Raw genomic sequence first — 16749 nt, 5'->3', positions numbered from 1 at the left:
GGCCGGCGTTGCCGGGGTAACGTCGCGCGCGCGCGCGGGGGGCGGAGGAAGGTAAGGTACCCTGGGCCCCCGGGAGCGGGTAGCAATTCGAGGCGACGAGCGCGGTGGCCGCGGCCTTCGGGGGGGCTCGTCCGCGGGAAGAGGCGTCGCCTTTTCCGAAAGCTCTCCGGGGCGAGAGTAGAAGCGGTCCTGAGACGTTCCTGCGGGCGTACAGCCACGCGGAACTGGGCCGGGACGCAGGGCCCGGCTTCTAGTTCTGCCGGAATATTAGCCCCCTTTCCCCTCCTCCGTGTATCTGCAACTCTCTCTTTTCTATGCTTTTTCTGGAAACACTGACGCCGCGGGGCAGGGTGCCGCGGACAGAGTAAGGCGAGGTGCATCTGATAACAGACTGTGCCCTAGAGGAACCTTCTTTGGTTACTAGCAGGGTTGCTGGGGCTGTAGGAGCCCGGCAAAGGGACAGGTTATGACACGGGGTTGGGAGTCTGTTGAGCCCTTGACTTTTTTTTTTTTTTTTGCTCATTAGTTGCAGCTGCAGCTTTTCGCCTGGCTCGCACATCACATGGTAGGCCCAATATCAGGCTCGTTCGCACAATCACCCATCAGTCTTCAAAGGCTTAACTTTTGTTTGTGTGTCTTAGTCTCGGGTTCTAACCTGAAAGCTCCCCAGAGGCAGGATTGTCTCTTCCTTTTCATCCTGGCCTCCCTAGCCTACAAGGTAGGCACTTGCAGCCTCAAGCGTGTTTGTGTGTATTTTTAATTGGGAGAATGTGAGTTCTGCTGAGTGGGAGGCTTTAACCAGCTGGTTTGGCAAGGTGGGCCCAGGGGGGTGGAAAATTAAATAATGGCACCTCCCCCCTTCATTTTTGCCTTCCTTTGTTTTGTTTGGAATAAACATTTGCTAAACACCTAAAAGGTGTTAGCTTGTGTGCTCAAGGGAAGAATTAGGAACAAGCCCTGCTTTTGATAGAAAACTAAATGTATTGTGTACCTAACACTATGGGTGCCTGGAGTCAGTATAGCCAGGTTTGGAAGAGCGAAAGGAACAGCTCCTTACAGGTGCGTAGCACTCCCCGCCAGCCCCCAGTCCCTTTCCTCCTCTCTCCAGTGGGATGGCTGTTGGCATTGAGTTTGAATAGGCCATCCTATCTCTAGTGGTTGGAAACATGGACTACATATTGAAATCACCTGGATCCCATCTCTGACCTTCCGATGTAATTGTAGGTTAGGCCTGGGGATTGGGAGTTTCAAAATTTCCGCAGGTGATTCTAAGAGCAGCCAAGCTTGAGAGCCACAGTTATATATGACCCCAGGTCAATTTTCTTAATCTTGTAAACTTGTGTGTTTTTTTTTTGGCCATGCATTAGGGCTTGTAGGAACTTAGTTCCTCAACCAGGGATTGAACCTTAGCAGTGAAAGCACAGAGTCTTAAAGTCTGCTGAGAAGTCAGAGAATTACCTCTTAACCTTCATTCCTGTTAATTGCTGGTAATATTCCAATACGTGGATATGTTGTTTTCTTTAGTCGCTAAGTCATGTCTGACTCTTTGCGACCCCATTGTAGCCTGCCAAGCTCCTCTGTCCATGGGATTTCCCAGGCAAAAATACTAAAGTGGGTTGCCATTTCCTTCTCCAGGGGATCTTCCTGACCCAGGGATCGAACCCAAGTCTCCTGCGTTGGCAGGCGGATTCTTTACCAACCAGGGAAGCCTATATGGATGCAGCATGTTTTTAAAAATCTTTTTATTGTATATTTATTTACTTATTTGGCTGCACCGGGTCTTAGTTTAATGTGTGAGTGGCTTCCACGCAGTTTTCTAGTCCTGATCAATTTGAAGATGAAACTGAGTTCAGGGACCATACGTGGGTTGTTAAAATCACACGATCGTAATGGTGGCGCTGCACATATGGAAGGCCTACTGAGAGGCACGTCCTCCTTGATGTCCATGCAGCCACATGCACAGCGGCACACCAGACCTCCGAATTTTGACGTCTTGTGAACAGCAGGGAGTCTTGAGAGAGGAACCTTCTATGATGCCAACGTGGGTTGAAGTACAGAGTTCTTGCCATCAACTGTCAGAGCTCCTTCTAGGCTTTCTTAAAGAGTTAACAGCAGTCTGAAAGGGAGAATCCTAAACAATCTAGGCACATTAAAACAGAACTTTTTCACTGGTTGGAGAGAATTTTATTGGAAGTGCGTGAAGTTAGTGAACATTTTCTGTTTTTAAAAATCTTTTAATGTAATATATACAAGTCAAATACTCAGCAGCAGTTAAGTTATAAAAGTGAACTGCTTATAAAAGTCCATGAATTATTCCTGGAAACCCTAACTAGAAACCAGCATCCTGCCTCAAAAAAGCCGACACGTTATTTTAAGTTTTAGAATAAGTTGCCGTTTTTTCAGTTGCATGCTAAATGCGCTTGGTGCTTGAATAACACAGAAGGTCAGGGTGCTGACCCTCTGATCGTCAAAACTCTGAGTGTAATTTTCAGTCCGCCTCCAGATCCGTGGTTCCTTTATATCTAAGGCTATGCATCTGTGGACTCAACCAACCATGGATGGTGTATCACTGTAGCATTTACTACTGAAAAAAGTCTGGGTGTACGAGTACCCATGCAGGTGAACCCCATGTGGTTCGGGGTCCGCTGTAGTTGCTTGGGTTGAGTGACAAATTGGCAAGGGAAAGTCTACTTAAAATGCCCTTGAGACGGAATCTCTCAATTCCGCATTAACGTGGTATATGTAGTTTTGTTCTGAACACTATATGGCAAGATGTGTGCATAGATACACACACGTATATGTGTATATGAAATGTATACAGTCATGCTCAATATTTACATCTATTGGGGGACTCATTTGGAAATTATCTTAGCATTTTGCTGTCTGGAATACTTAATAGCAATCTTATGAAGCAGTCTTCCAACTTGCTGATTCTTTTTATAGTTACCATTGTAACTGGTTATCACCGTCTTAACTTCCCTGGTTTCTGTTTTCCTTCGTCCTCATTTAATTCCTTCACATCTTTTGGAGGGTGGCTAGAGAATCCCAGGGACGGGGAAGCCTGGTGGCAGCTGTCTGTGGGGTCACACAAGTCGGCCACAACTGAGGCGACTTAGCACTAGCAGCAGCAGAGAAATCCTTACACATTGGACAGAGCTTTTGATTTCTTTCTTTTCCCTAACACTCATTTCTTTCGGTGCTCTGGGTCTTAGTTGCAGCACTTGGGACCTTTTTTTTTTAGGTTGCAGCAGCAGGCTCCTAGCCTGTGGGAGAAAGTGGAAGAGTCAGTGCATCTCTAGGAGTGGGTCTGCTGGGCGAGGGGCTCGCTCTCCTGACCTTGCTGTCCTTGGTGCTTGTTGTCCTGCCAGGAATGATTTGTGTGTGTCTGTCTCCCCATCTGGCCCGTGGGCTGGTTAAAGGAGCGGCGTGTCTGTCTCCCCTCGTATCCACAGCATGACCTCAACCACATGAGAAATGAAAAACCATACAGAAAAAGTTGAAATATTTTTAAAAGGGTAAATTACAACTACACCGGATACTATTTCTCTGCTGTCTCATTAGCAAAAATCAAAAAGTCTGAGCACACACGTGGCCGATGAGTCTGCAGCAACACACGCACGCTTCCCTAATATTTATTTTTACCTCTTTGGCTGTGCCCTGCCTTAGTGCTGGCAGTGGGTTCTTAACTGTGCCCTGCAGACTCTCCTAGTTGTGGCGTGGGGGACCTAGTGCCGTGACCAGGGGTGGAACCCAGGCCCCCAGCACTGGGAGCACAGGGTCTTAAGCCTCTGGACCACCAGGGAAGTCCCTGGGTTTCTTTTTAATGGGCCTAAAACTAAGATCATGGCATCTGGTCTCATCACTTCATGGGAAATAGATGGGGAAACAGTGGAAACAGGGTCAGACTTTATTTTGGGGGGCTCCAAAATCATTGCAGATGGTGATTGCTGCCATGAAATTAAAAGACGCTTACTCCTTGGAAGGAAAGTTATGACCAACCTAGATAGCATATTCAAAAGCAGAGACATTACTTTGCCAACAAAGGTCTGTCTAGTCAAGGCTGTGGTTTTTCCAGTGGTCATGTATGGATGTGAGAGTTGGACTGTGAAGAAAGGTGAGTGTCGAAGAATTGATGCTTTTGAACTGTGGTTTTGGAGAAGACTCTTGAGAGTCCCTTGGACTGCAAGGAGATCCAACCAGTCCATCCTAAAGGAGATCAGTCCTGGGTGTTCCTTGGAGGGACTGATGCTAAAGCTGAAACTGTAATACTTTGGCCACCTCATGTGAAGAGTTGACTCATTGGAAAAAACCCTGATGCTGGGAGGGATTGGGGGCAGGAGGAGAAGGGGATGACAGAGGATGAGATGGCTGGATGGTATCACTGACTCGATGGACATGAGTTTGAGTAAACTCCGGGAGTTGGTGATGGACAGGGAGGCCTGGCGTGTTGCGGTTCATGGGATGGCAAAGAGTCGGACACGACTGAGCAACTGAACTGAACTGAAACCCTAGGAGCCCCTCAGCTTCCTGCCCCAGCTTTCACTGCCTTCACTGGCTGTTTCAGGCTTGAGTGCCTCCTGTGTCCAACAGATGCTGGTACCAAGTGCAGGGCACAGCTAAGCAGTCAGTGGTGCTTTTTCCCCTGCGAGCGTTTGGAGCTCAGGAGGCTAAACACGTGAGTGGTACAGCGCCCTTGGGTCTTCAGGCACCGCATGTGCTGTCAGCCTCAATCCAGTCCAGAGCCAGGCCTGGGGGTGGAGCAGGTTCCAGTCCCCATCTCGTCCCGGCGCGCATGCCCAGCACGTGGGGCGCCGGGCCCTGGGACTGGGGGCGGAGCAGGTTCCAGTCCCCGTCTCCTTCCGGCGCGCCTGCCCAGCACGTGGAGCGCCGGGGTCTGTCTCCCGCACTCCCTGCGTTTCCCCCCTGGCCCGTGGCTGAGTTCCTCTGTCTTTATCACAGCAGCGCACCCGATTTTACTTCCTTCCTCCAGCCATTACTGAACCGCAGCCTGTGTGTGTTTTGTCCTTGTTTTCTCTCCTCAGGCTGAGGAAGGGAGCGATACCAGCTTCACCTTCCTTTCCTCCCTCAGAGCGCTGCTGCTGCTTAGTCGCTCAGTCATGTCCGACTCGTTGCAGCTGCCTGAACTGCAGCGCGCCAGGCTCCCTTACCCTTCACTGTCTCGGAGAGTTTGCTCAAACTCAGGTCCATTGAGTCACGGTGACGCTGTCTAACCATCTCCTCCTCTGTCGCCCCGTTCTCCTCTTGCCTTCAGTCTCTCCCAGCCTCAGGGTTTGTCGGCTCTTTGCATCAGGTGGCCAAAGTATTGGAGCTTCAGCATCAGTCCTTCCAGTGAATATTCAGGGTTGATTTCCTCTAGGATGGACTGGTTTGAGCTCCTTGCTGTTCAAGGGACTCTAGTACTGCTGGGTGTCAAGTAATTCCAGGATTCTCCATAACCCTCAGCCCCTAACCTGGAGAAGCACTGAGCCTCCAAACGAGAGGGACGGCTGCCGCCCGTGCTCCCGGCAGGACCTGGAGGACGGAGCCGAGCCCTTCCCCTCCGGGCCTCTGACAGCGTTTCTCTAACCTGGCCCTGCTTTCTCATCCATCAGCAGTGTTGGCAGCGCTCTGCCTGTAATAGTAACGATGGTGGACACGCAGAGCGCTCGGTGCCACGTGCTGGAGGCTGTCCTAGGCTCCTTCCGGGTCTTCACTATAAGATGGAGCCTGTTTTTATCCTTATTTTGCAGAGAAGAAAGCAAAAGCTTGGTGAGACAAAGTAAGTTTCGCCCATCACACGACTGGGCAGCGGGGAGCCGATTCCAGTCCCCACACCCTGGCCTGACGCTTCCTGCTCTCAGCCGCTCAGGATGACCATATAAAGTCATTGTCATTATTGTTAATTTACCTGAAAAACTGGGAGATGATCCTGTTTTGGAACATGAAATGCTCACTAACTGTACTTCTTTGAGGACGGGGTGCTTTTGGTTTTCTCTCTGTCCCCAGCACCCCTTGTGATTAGGAGCCTCTGGTGGGTGCTCGGTAAATGTCTATTGGCCGAGTGAGCGGGCGGGAGGAATCCTCGAGGGCAGAAGCCCTCTTGGGCCCACTGGCAGGAGGCCTTTGAGTAGCATTGTGCCCATGGACCTGTCTCTAGGCTCAGAGGCACCAGCTGCGATCAGAAATCGTACCATGACTCCTGGGGCATTGTTGTGGAATTCATGGGGGTCCCCTTGGGGAGTGGGGTTTGTACTGCTCCATCAGATCCGTCTTGTTTTTGTCCCTTTTGAATATTTTGTTTTTCTCACAGGCCACGAGGTTTATCTGAGCCTGGGTATTCAGGCACCCGCCTGTCTGATTGGCGTGGTAACCAATTGACTTGCTTCTGTCTGTCTCTTACAGTCCTGAAGGAACAGTCACTTGGGAAGATGGCTGAGGCGGTGTTCCGTCCCCCAAAGAGGAAGAGAAGAGTGCACGACAGCTATGAGTCTCCCCTGCCCATCCCTTGCGGTCAGGACCGTGGACCTGAGAAGGACTTCCGAATCTTCCGGGCTGAGATGATAAACAGCCATGTGATCGTGAGGGGCCTGGAAGACATGGAGCAGCTCTACGGAAAGGTAGGTGTGGGCAGCTCAGCCCGGCCGCTCCCTCACAGCCCCGAGGCAGCCGTGCTCCCCCACCCACCCCCAGAAGCAGACCACCAGTGACCCGCACACGCTCTTTGAGGTCTGGTCCAGCGTGGGAGCTGAATCGGGTGCCCCGAAGCCTTAAGCCCAGAGACCATAACCCCCACCCACGAACCCACATTGTAGCAGTGAAGTTGGGTCAGTGCATCGACCTTTCTTACTTCTTGATTGTAAAAGCAACATGTGTTTGTTCATTGTTTAAAAAAAAAATTTCAAGCAGTTTACAGAAACATCCTGGGTAAGAGGTAAAGTGTGGCCCTCACCCCCTTCCGTCCCGGGGGTGACCGTGGAGCCGCAGACTGTTGTGCCGCAGGACAACCCAGAGGAGGCCTCTGCTTGTCCTCCGGCTCCTCACCTGCCCCCCCTCCTGGTTGAGGACCTCTTCTCTGATGAAGGCGAGTTCCAGTTTTGGCTTTTCCCATCACTGATAGGTGTGGGTTGAGATGGGAAGCTTCCTTATCTTCTGCTCCGTAGCCAGTTCAACGCTGGAGACACTTTTAAGACAGCTTTATAGAGGTATGCTGCTGCTGCTACTAAGTCGCTTCAGTTGTGTCTGACTCTGTGCGACCCCATAGACGGCAGCCCACCAGGCTCCCCCGTCCCTGGGATTCTCCAGGCAAGAACACTGGAATGGGTTGGCATTTCCTTCTCCAATGCATGAAAGTGAAAAGTGAAAGTGAAGTTGCTCAGTCATGTCCAACTCTTAACAACCTCATGGACTGCAGCCCACCGGGCTCCTCTGTCCATGGGATTTTCCGGCAAGAGTACTGGCTTGGGGTGCCATTGCCTTCTCCGTTATAGAGGTATGCTACTGCTGCTGCTAAGTCACTTCAGTCGTGTCCGACTCTGTGTGTATAAAGCCATAAAATTCGCCCTTTCAAGTGTACACCACAACGACCGTAACAAACTCAGAGAGCTGTGCAGCCACACCACGGTCCAGCTGTGGAGCCTCCCCACGGCCACAGGAGGTTCCTTGGGGCCCCGTGTACTAATCCCTGCCCCCACTCCCAGCCCAGGCACTCCCGATCCACTTCCTGCCTCTGTAAGTGTGGCTTCTCGAGTCATTTTATATAAAATCCATGTCACAGCCAGCCTCCCAGAGTGGGATATGTGGATGGCATTGACCCTGGTGGGTCAGAGGTCCAGGCCAAGGGCAGTCTCTCCGACAGTCGCAACACATAACATTTAGCAGAGGCTTCGTGAAGCGCTGTACTGGTCATTTATTCTGACTGTTCAATCTGGGAGGAGGGTATAAGGTGTTCATTTTATTATTTCAGTTGTCTATGGGTTTAAATATTTTCTGGTTTTTAAGAAATGGTGGAGAGGGAGCCAGAGTTTTTGGAGTCAGCAGGAAGGAGAGGAGGAGTACCAGTTCTGGGCTCACAGGAATCCAAGAAGGTTTTTGTGTCTGGTGGATGTGGCTCCTGGCCCACGTGTGCGGAGGACACCCTGCCTCCATCTGCCCTTCACCTTCAGCTCCCCGGGCCGGACTGAAAGCATTACTCCTGAGACAGATGAGGTGCACAGGAAACTTCCCAGCTCCCTTCACACAATCGGAGGGAAAAAAAAATGCTGTGATCGATCTTCAGAGAATTCATTATGTAATCAAAGGGAAGATGTCAAGCTGTGAATAATGCGATGACTCTCTTGTTAACTCAGATAGTTCTCCTTCAGCTAAAAAATGAATAACTCAACATGAGCTAACTCTCTTTCTTCTCTTCCCGGAAGGGTTATTTTGGAAAAGGCATCCTGTCCAGAAGCCGACCAAACTTCACAATCTCAGATCCTAAGCTGGTTGCTAAATGGAAAGGTAAGGCTGGTACAACGTTGCATTCTTTTGGCAAATTATCTTTTTTCTTCATTTTTAGGTCTCACACAAGATTATACAATAAAATTCCAAAGGAGAAGTAACATGCCACTGGCAATCTTACTGCTAAAAATATCAGCTAAAATAATTCTAATCGTGGTGAAAGGGCTCTTAACAATTGGGGAAAATGTGTTTCATCTAATTTCTGAAATTAACAGAAGTGTTATTCAGACTTTTCTGTCCTTAAGCATTGCCTCACAGTGTCCTGGGCATATGGAAGGTTCTAGTCATTAAGTGTCTGCTCACCCATATGCGAGGCGAATTTTATATTTTATTTTTAGGTTTGGAATTTGCAACAGTAACCATGACATTGATGTATTTGTAAAATGTACTAATGTGTGTAGTTCTCAATAGCTGTTCCTCTTTACTTTATAAATCTTTCATCTTGGTGTATTTTTCTAAGGGGAGTCTCATGGTAAGTATGTAACCAATACCAGCAGGTTAAAACATAATTAGAAAAGATTTTTTTAAAACATTATATTGCAAGAAAAAAATAGAAATTAAAACTGCACTGAGATACCATTTCAGCAATCAGAATGACAAATCCTAAAGTTTTGCAGCGTGCCCTGTTGGTAAGCCCTGAGAAACACTCACGTGATCCTGCTGGGGCTGCAGGTGATATGGCCGTTACACAGGGAATTGGATGTCCCAAGAAATCACACATGCACTTACCCCCTCTCCTCCCCCTCTCCCCCGAACCCCTGGTAACCTTCACATGCTTTCTGTGCCCTTGATTTTGCCCCTTCTAAATATTTCTTGTAAGGGGAAAAAGCTCTTGCGTCCTTCACGTGGGATAAATTTTCCAAGGTTTATCTGTGTCATAGCATGATCAGAACTTCATCCTGAGTGCTGTTCCGTGGTAGGATATACTTTGTGTTGTTTATCTGTTGATTCATAGACAGATATCGGGGTTGTTTCTACCGTCACGAGTAGTGCTGGTCTGAGCATTCATGTACGGGTTTCTGTATGGACACCCGTTTTTATTCTGTGTATACTTAGGAGTGGACTCGCTGGATCAAACGATTATTCTAATTTTTTGAGGAGTCACAAACTTGTTTCCATCACACCTGCGTCATTTTACATTCCCACCAGCAGTGCATAAGGTTTGCCAGTTTTTGCACATCCCCACCACCGCTCCTTTATTTTGTTTTTTTGAATAGTAGCCATTTTAATGGGCGTGACATGGTAACAAGAGTTTATCATTTTAATGAAGTCTAATTTATCCTTTTTCTTTGCTTGCGTGTGCTTTTGCTGTCGTGTTCAGGGAACCATTGCCAAATCCAAGCTCACGCAGATTTTCCCCAGGGTTTCTTCTAAGAGGTTGATAGTTTCAGCTCTCAAGTTTGGGTCTTTCATCTGTTTTGATTTAATTTTTCTTTGATGTAGGATATGGGTCCCGCTTCATTGTTTCGCCCGAAGGTACCCAGTTGTCCAGTAGATGCGTTTGCTTTTAACTCAGCAATTCCACTCCTGACAATTTATCTTAAAGATAAGCTGGCAAAAATATGAAAAGAAAGAGCCCAGGGCTGTTCGTTGCAACACTCTTCCTAATGTTAAAAGACTAGAAATAACCCAAATAGCCATGCGGGTACCAGCAGAATAAAGTATAGACCATTCTCAGAAGGATGTGCTGTGGAGCTTCGATAGGAGTAGGGGCTCACTAGGCTGTTATTTCTAAGCAGAGAAAGCAAGGTAAAGGACAGTGTGCCACGGGTCATCTAAGGGGAGGAGATTGCAAATAGGTTTTGAAATGTAAAGAAGGATAAACTATAATTTTAGATGCCTGTGAGGGAGGGATAGAATAGGATGGAGAGAGAAGTGAGACTAGATTTGACTTTGGAAACTTGTAAACGTATTACATGACTACAAGCGAAAGTTAAATTTGAAAAAGTTAATTTCATTTAAAAGAAACACAAAAAAATCAAGAAAATGAAGAATCTGTATATCACGTTGATGGTGTAGCCACAGGGGAAGCTATTTTGAGTGACTTTAAAACATGATAGGGGCTCCCCTGGTTGCTCAGTGGTGAAGAGTCTGCCTTGCAAATGCAGGAGACACGGGTTCAATCCCTGGTCCGGAAAGGTCCCGTAGGCCACGGAATAACTAAGCCCATCCCCCACAAGTACTGACCCCGTGTGCCTTAACTGCTGAAGCCCAGGAGCCCTAGAGCTGTTGCTCTGCAACAGGAGAAAGGCCCACGCAGCAGCGAAGACCCCACACGGCCAAAAATAAGTCCATTTACTAAAAGAGATCCCACATGCCATGTGGTACGGCCAAAAACAAAACCACGGCGATTCAGTCCTAATGGGATACACTTTGTATCTCCTGCCACGATCTTGTGGAACAAACCACCCCAAAATCCAGTGGTCTTCAACAGCAGCTGTGTTTGCTCATTTGAGTCTCCAGGTGAGTTCTGGGTAGGTCTGCTGTTCTTGTCTGGATGGGCTCGTATCTGGTTAGTCATGGATCTGCTGGCCGCAGTGATGGATCCAGCGATGGATCCAGCTAGACTGGGTGGCTGTCAGCTGGTCCAGGATGGTCTCCACTGCAGTGAGGGGTGGAGGGCCCCACGTGTGTCATCCTCCGCGGGCCATCTCAGGCTTGCTCTCCAGTTACTGTGAACACTCGGGAAGATCCCCTGGAGAAGGGAATGGCAATGCGCTCCAGTATTCTTGCCTGGGGAATTCCATGGACAGAGGAGCCCTGGCAGGCTACAGTCCAGGGGGTCTCAGAGAGTCGGATACAACTTAGCAGCTGAGCACACAAGCACCAAAGATGGAATGATGTGAGGTATGTGTTTCGAATCATCTGGGGGCCGGGGCAGAAGACAGACGGAGCATGACTTGTTGTTCAGTTGCTCAGTCGCGTCCAACTCTTTGCGACCCCATGGTCTGTAGCCCACCAGGCTCCTCTATCCATGGAATGCTCTAGGCAAGCATACTGAAGTGGGTTTCCATTTCCTCCTCCAGGGGATCTTCCCCACCCAGAGATTAAACCCACTTCTCCCGCATTGGCAGGCAGATTCTTTACCACTGAGCCCCAGGGAAGCCTGAACTGGCTGTGAGTTAAAGCTGAGTGATGGGAGCATGGAAATGTATTATACTATTCTTTCTGCTTTTATACACTTTAAATTGTTTCATAGAGTTTTACTTTTTAAAGAGGGAGGGAAAAAAAAGTAGAACAAATAAGCATCATGACTTTGTCCTCATCACCCAGCCCCAGTAGTTACTAATACTTGGCAAAGTAATAAAAAGTTTCAAATAGTGTGATGGTCTTAACTGTTGAGCTTTTCCTGATCTATGTAGTTTAACTAAAGTTTCCAATAGTGATCAAAATGTGAAGGAAATGGATTTAGGCCAAGGAAGCAGAGGTTAAGGGCATAGGCTGCCCTCAGGGAGTAGATCTCAAGTGTCCATCTTAGGATGTTCTTCAGCATTTTGGCTTCAGCCATACCTTCCACCCTTTGTTCCGTTCTACCCCGTTGTACCTGTTGACACCACACCCACCGTGGGTTGCCAGCCGTTGTGTGAACCCGCCGTGCAGCATTTGCCATCTCCCAGCCTCTGCACGGATCCCTCTGCATTTTCCCCTGGTCTGCCTGGCGAACTCGTACTTATTCTGCAGAGCCCAACTCAATTATTCCTTCTCCTTCGTGTTTTTTCCTAACCCTTCCAGTTCAAGTAAGCCAGTCCCTTGACAACACTTGCTTTCCTTGCCATGTATCAGCTGAGGTTAGAATCAACCATACAGCTGGTCTGTCTCCCCAGCTAGAGTGTGAGTATCTCAAGGAGAGGGGATTTGCTTTAATGATTCTGTATTTCCTGTGCTTGGTAAGTGGAAGGGTGTTAGTAACACTTGCTAAATTGTTGCTTGTTGTAAAACTACCAGAAGAGGAAGGTCATGACACCAGGAAAACTCTCATTCCTAAGGAGATAGGAGTCTGTGAACTCACTTCCCTAGGATTTTAAAGCCGAACATCAGCGATTCCAGGCGTTTAGAGCACTGGGCAGGGAGTCAGGAAACAGAGATGACTTCCCACGGGCAGGGTCAGGGAGGTCGAGGATGAAAACCTACACCATGAAGTGACCTCGGCAACGCTTTAGGCAGAAAGACTCTTCTGGCCAGATGCCCAGCAGAATGAAGCGTGCACCTTTAGGGCCTCAGCGCTCTCATAGAAATGGAGGGCCTGGGGCTTCCCTGTTGGTTCAGTGGTTAAGAATCTGCCTTGCAATGCAGGGGACACGGGTTCGATCCCTGGTCTGGGAAGTGAAATAAGTCGAGGGCCTGAGCATCCAGAGGTGCTAGTCTCCCGCTCCGTGCCGCAGCCACTTAGCTGGAGTGTTGAGAAGGGTTCCCGGGTTATGTCTGAGCCCTGACGGGTCAGCAGCACCTGCAGGGGCTGTGGGCAGCAGAGAGCGGTGGTTTATACAGCACGTGTTCGCTGCGGCTGCTTGGACAGGATTAATCAACTTCCTGGGTGTGGGATTTTTGCAGGCCTTGGAATTCTCTCTGTCTTTTCTAGGCTGTCAGTCCGTAAATTAACAGCTACTTCCTTGTTGTTGCAGATATGAAGCTAGACCTGCCGGTAATCACATCAAAGAAGTAAGTCTTGGCGGACGTTGGCCGTGGGCAGGATGACATGGGGCAGGCGCTGGCCAGGCACGGGCTATGTGAGCGGAGGAGAGCCCTGGGTCCTCTCCTGGGGGCCGTGTGGTCTGGTCACTGTAGACTCTCGTGGGAGAGGAGGAGGCAGGTGACTCTTCCGTGATGAGTATCGTGACGGGCTGTCGCCCTCACCGTCAGCATCGTTGCCGTTGTCATGGCAGCGCCATTCCTGGTCCAAGCCACCTACCCGTATCATCCCCGTTCATCTTCTCGGGAAACCTTTGAGGTGGGTGTAGTTGTTTGCGTTCCCTGCGTGGGGAGTCTCCCGAGAGCTGCCCAGGAGGACTTGAACCAGGCGGGGCAGCTCCAGAGCCTGGGGTGGGGGGTGACTGTGAACTTGCACGTGCCAGCGTTTCTGGAGCGTCTCCCATGCCACGTGCACTGCGCTCATAGCAGCTTTATGGGTTAGCTGCTTTCGTCCTCTCACTGCCCCTCGGAGGTCAGTCCTGTTGTTGTCTGTCTTGGAAGGTGAGGACACAGAACAGGAAGAAGTTCGTTAACTTGCTCAGGATCAGCGCTTAGACCTAAGAAGACTGACTGAAAACCGTTCTGCTGAGAATTTCCAATAATAGGTCAACCTTCAGTAAGAGGTGGAGGAGGGTGTTCTCTGCGGACAGAAGATGTGTGTCCGAGGGCAGGAGTGCCTGCCAAGCTGAGGCGTGTTCAGGTGCCCCCACTCAGGGGTTGGGGGGCCCTGGGATGGATTGGAGGGGTCACCAGCCTCAGTCTGGCTTCTGATCAGAGCTGCTGCTCTGCCCTTACGCTTCCTAGCTCCTCCTCTTCTCTTCCTGCTGCTTCTCCAGCGGTGTTTGGAGCTGATCACAGCAGGACTTTGTAAAGGCATCGCCCACCAGCGGGAGGACACCTTCTCTTCTGTGTCCCTCTGCCATGGGTCAATCACCGGTCTGCCTCAGAGGCTTTCCTGCACGTGCTTCAGCAGCCGCTGTCCACGAGCCAACGTGAGGTCATTAGAGGCAGGGACTCAGGTGTGATGCAAAGTGGCAGGACAGCAGAGAAAGGAGCCGGATGCCGAGTGGTATCGCTCAGAGTCACAGGGAGGAGCCCACTCCCACTCCCCCTCCCAGGGAGTGCCCGCTGAGGCCTTCGCTTCCATCTGTTAAAGCGTCCTTTTGTGAAACGTACTGTGTCTGGAGTCAAGATGATTTTACTCTTCAGGTGTGCCCCCAAGACCCCACAGTCACAAGCTAACAAATACTCGTCCAGCACTGCCCGTGCGCCGAGCCCTTCACGTGTCTGGTCCCCTTTAAGCCGTGCTCACAGCTCCCTGGGGCGGGCACCGGTGTCCCTGAGCCTGGGGAGGCGGGCTCATAGCTGGTGCGAGAACCTCGTGCTCACAGTGAGGGCGTGGACCCGCGTCTGCCTCAACCACTCTGCTGCCGAGGGCAGAGCAGGGGCCTGTGTGCACGCTGTCTCTTTCACTCTCTTACTTTCTCTTTGTTTCTCTCAGTTCCACCATCTGCCCAAAGCGGGAGCCACTGAATCTTTAATACAGTGGTTCTTTCACGTGTTTTCACTCAGGGAATCTGCTGAAAAGTCGAGGATCCCTTCCCCAGGAAAATAGCATGACACAAATACACATTTTTGTTCAGACACAGGAGATGCATAGACCCACGAAGGCTTTAGAAGGCATTACAGGTGGCGTGAAAAGCACAGATGCTTTCAGATCGCTCGTGTGAAAAGGCTGTGCTATGCCTTTCATGCAGGAGGAGAGACCCCCTGCTGCTCTCTGGGCAGCGACGTTTTACCCCGATTAGAAACAGCAGCACATAACGTGATCCTTACGAGGTCACTGTACTGTTGCCTCTGTCTTATGGGCAGAAACTGAGGCACGCAGCGGTTACGTCACTGGCTCAGCCACCCAGGAGTGGCGGAGCGAGGCGGGGCTGAACATGAGACACCAGGACTCTGGTCCCGCACGTGTGGCCACAGCCGCACCCATCTCACAGACATAGAGCGGCCTCACCGGGTCTTAGTCTTCACATCTGTGATACCGTTTCTGGTACACACGGGACGGCAGGCCCATCCCCGTGCAGGACACACAGGGCGTGGACAGCTTGGAGATACTTCTGATGCGTCAGGGTGAGGCGGCCGCAGCAGAAGCCAGCTCGCTTCCTTGCTTCACCCTGTGTCATCGGCAGTTTACAAACCACGACGCATCCCGTCATCTGCACCCAGGCAGGATGCCCAAGGTGAGGGGAAAAGTGACAGCTGTCTTGCCACGAGCCATGTGGCTTCTCCAAATGCTTTCCAGACGGATCGCTGTAGGTGGAGGTGAACAGAGCCCATCTGAGTCCACACGTATGCCGTCTTGTACCATCCGACACACCCCAGCAGCCTTGTCCGCCGTTGGCCCTGCTTCACTGAACAAAACCTGTGGCTGTTTCTAAGTTGGGAAGTGTTCAGGGCTTGCCTTCAGGTTTAAGAAATGTAGTGTATCATCTCATTAAAATACATTTTGAAAATTGTGGAGGAGGGGTCTTTTTTTTTTTTAAGACGCTGGGGTGTATATAATTGTAATTGTTCCTTTCCATGTGTGGTGTAGACATTGGTAGGTCCTGTGAAAAATGTTCATTAAAATTCTCATCTTGCTTTCCAACACTAAGCAAAGACCTTTTTCTGTGACTGGGATATGTGTCTGAAAACGTCATGATATCCAAAATGGAAAATAATACAAAGCAAACCCTGACAAAGGACGACCATTTTTCTCTCTATGTTTACCTAGATCATTTTGTCCACCAGTTTTTGGTTTTGTTTTCTGTTTATTTATTTGGCTGTGCTGGGTCTCAGTTGTGGCACACTGGATCTCCGATCTTCGTTGCTGCATATGGGATCTTTGCAGCACAGGGGATCTAGTTCCCTGACCGGGGATTGAACCTGGGTCCCCTGCACTGGGAGCATGGGGTATTGGCCGCTGGACCACCAGGGAAGTCCTTAGTCCACCAGGTTTAAATCACATAAATTTTTCACACTTTGTTAAGCTGGGGTCATTTTTTTGGTTCAAATTAAGAAAATTAAATGAAACTCTGTAATAAAAATAAATAACACAACAATAGTTATCACAGAGCAGTTAGAAAATGCAGAGAAGTGTAAAGAAATAATTTACCTCATTAAGAAGAACTATAGACTTTTTGGCGTACTGCCTTCCCACCGTTTTCACACGTTCAGCTGTCTTTTTTTTTTGTGTGTGTGTGCTGTCTCTTTAGTACCGACATTGAAGTGTTGTTGCTAACAGACGTCCCCCTTTGCAGGTATCAGCGTAGCGTGGAGTGGGCCGCAGAGCTCCTGCGAAGACAAGGCCGGGACGAGAGCACGGTGCGCAGCGTCCTCGAGGGCTACACAAAGCCCCTTGAGCATCCTCATCTGAAAGTGATGGAAGAGGTTCCTTTGGGCGATGAGCCCAACTCCGAGGTGGTTTCCAAATCAGAAGGCAGAGCAGACAGAGAGAAACTCTCTGCCGTGAATGGGGTCGAGGGCAAGTCATGTGATCTGGAGGATTCCAGCGAGCGATCA

The 16749-nt window shown here is 49.7% G+C and overlaps 1 protein-coding gene across 7 annotated transcripts in view; it reads left to right on the top strand.

The window, feature by feature from the left end:
- Positions 1 to 16749, top strand: part of TSEN2 (TSEN2 tRNA splicing endonuclease subunit) — a 46024-nt gene that overhangs the window by 2114 nt on the left and 27161 nt on the right. For 5 of the 7 annotated variants that reach the window (XM_010862468.1, XM_010862466.1, XM_010862469.1 and 2 more), the window contains exons 1-5: positions 2 to 51; positions 6403 to 6617; positions 8415 to 8496; positions 13119 to 13155; positions 16488 to 16743. In XM_010862468.1, the coding sequence (XP_010860770.1) occupies positions 6429 to 6617; positions 8415 to 8496; positions 13119 to 13155; positions 16488 to 16743 (564 nt within the window). In that variant the 5' untranslated portion in view covers positions 2 to 51; positions 6403 to 6428. The other 2 variants (XM_010862464.1, XM_010862463.1) reach the window with 2 other exon arrangements.

Source organism: Bison bison, unplaced genomic scaffold (assembly GCF_000754665.1).
Source record: "Bison bison bison isolate TAMUID 2011002044 unplaced genomic scaffold, Bison_UMD1.0 scf7180017864482, whole genome shotgun sequence".
In the NCBI taxonomy this organism is placed as follows: Eukaryota; Metazoa; Chordata; class Mammalia; order Artiodactyla; family Bovidae; genus Bison; species Bison bison.
The sequence above is the reverse complement of the archived record's forward strand: the minus strand, read 5'-3'. Positions and strand labels throughout refer to the sequence as shown.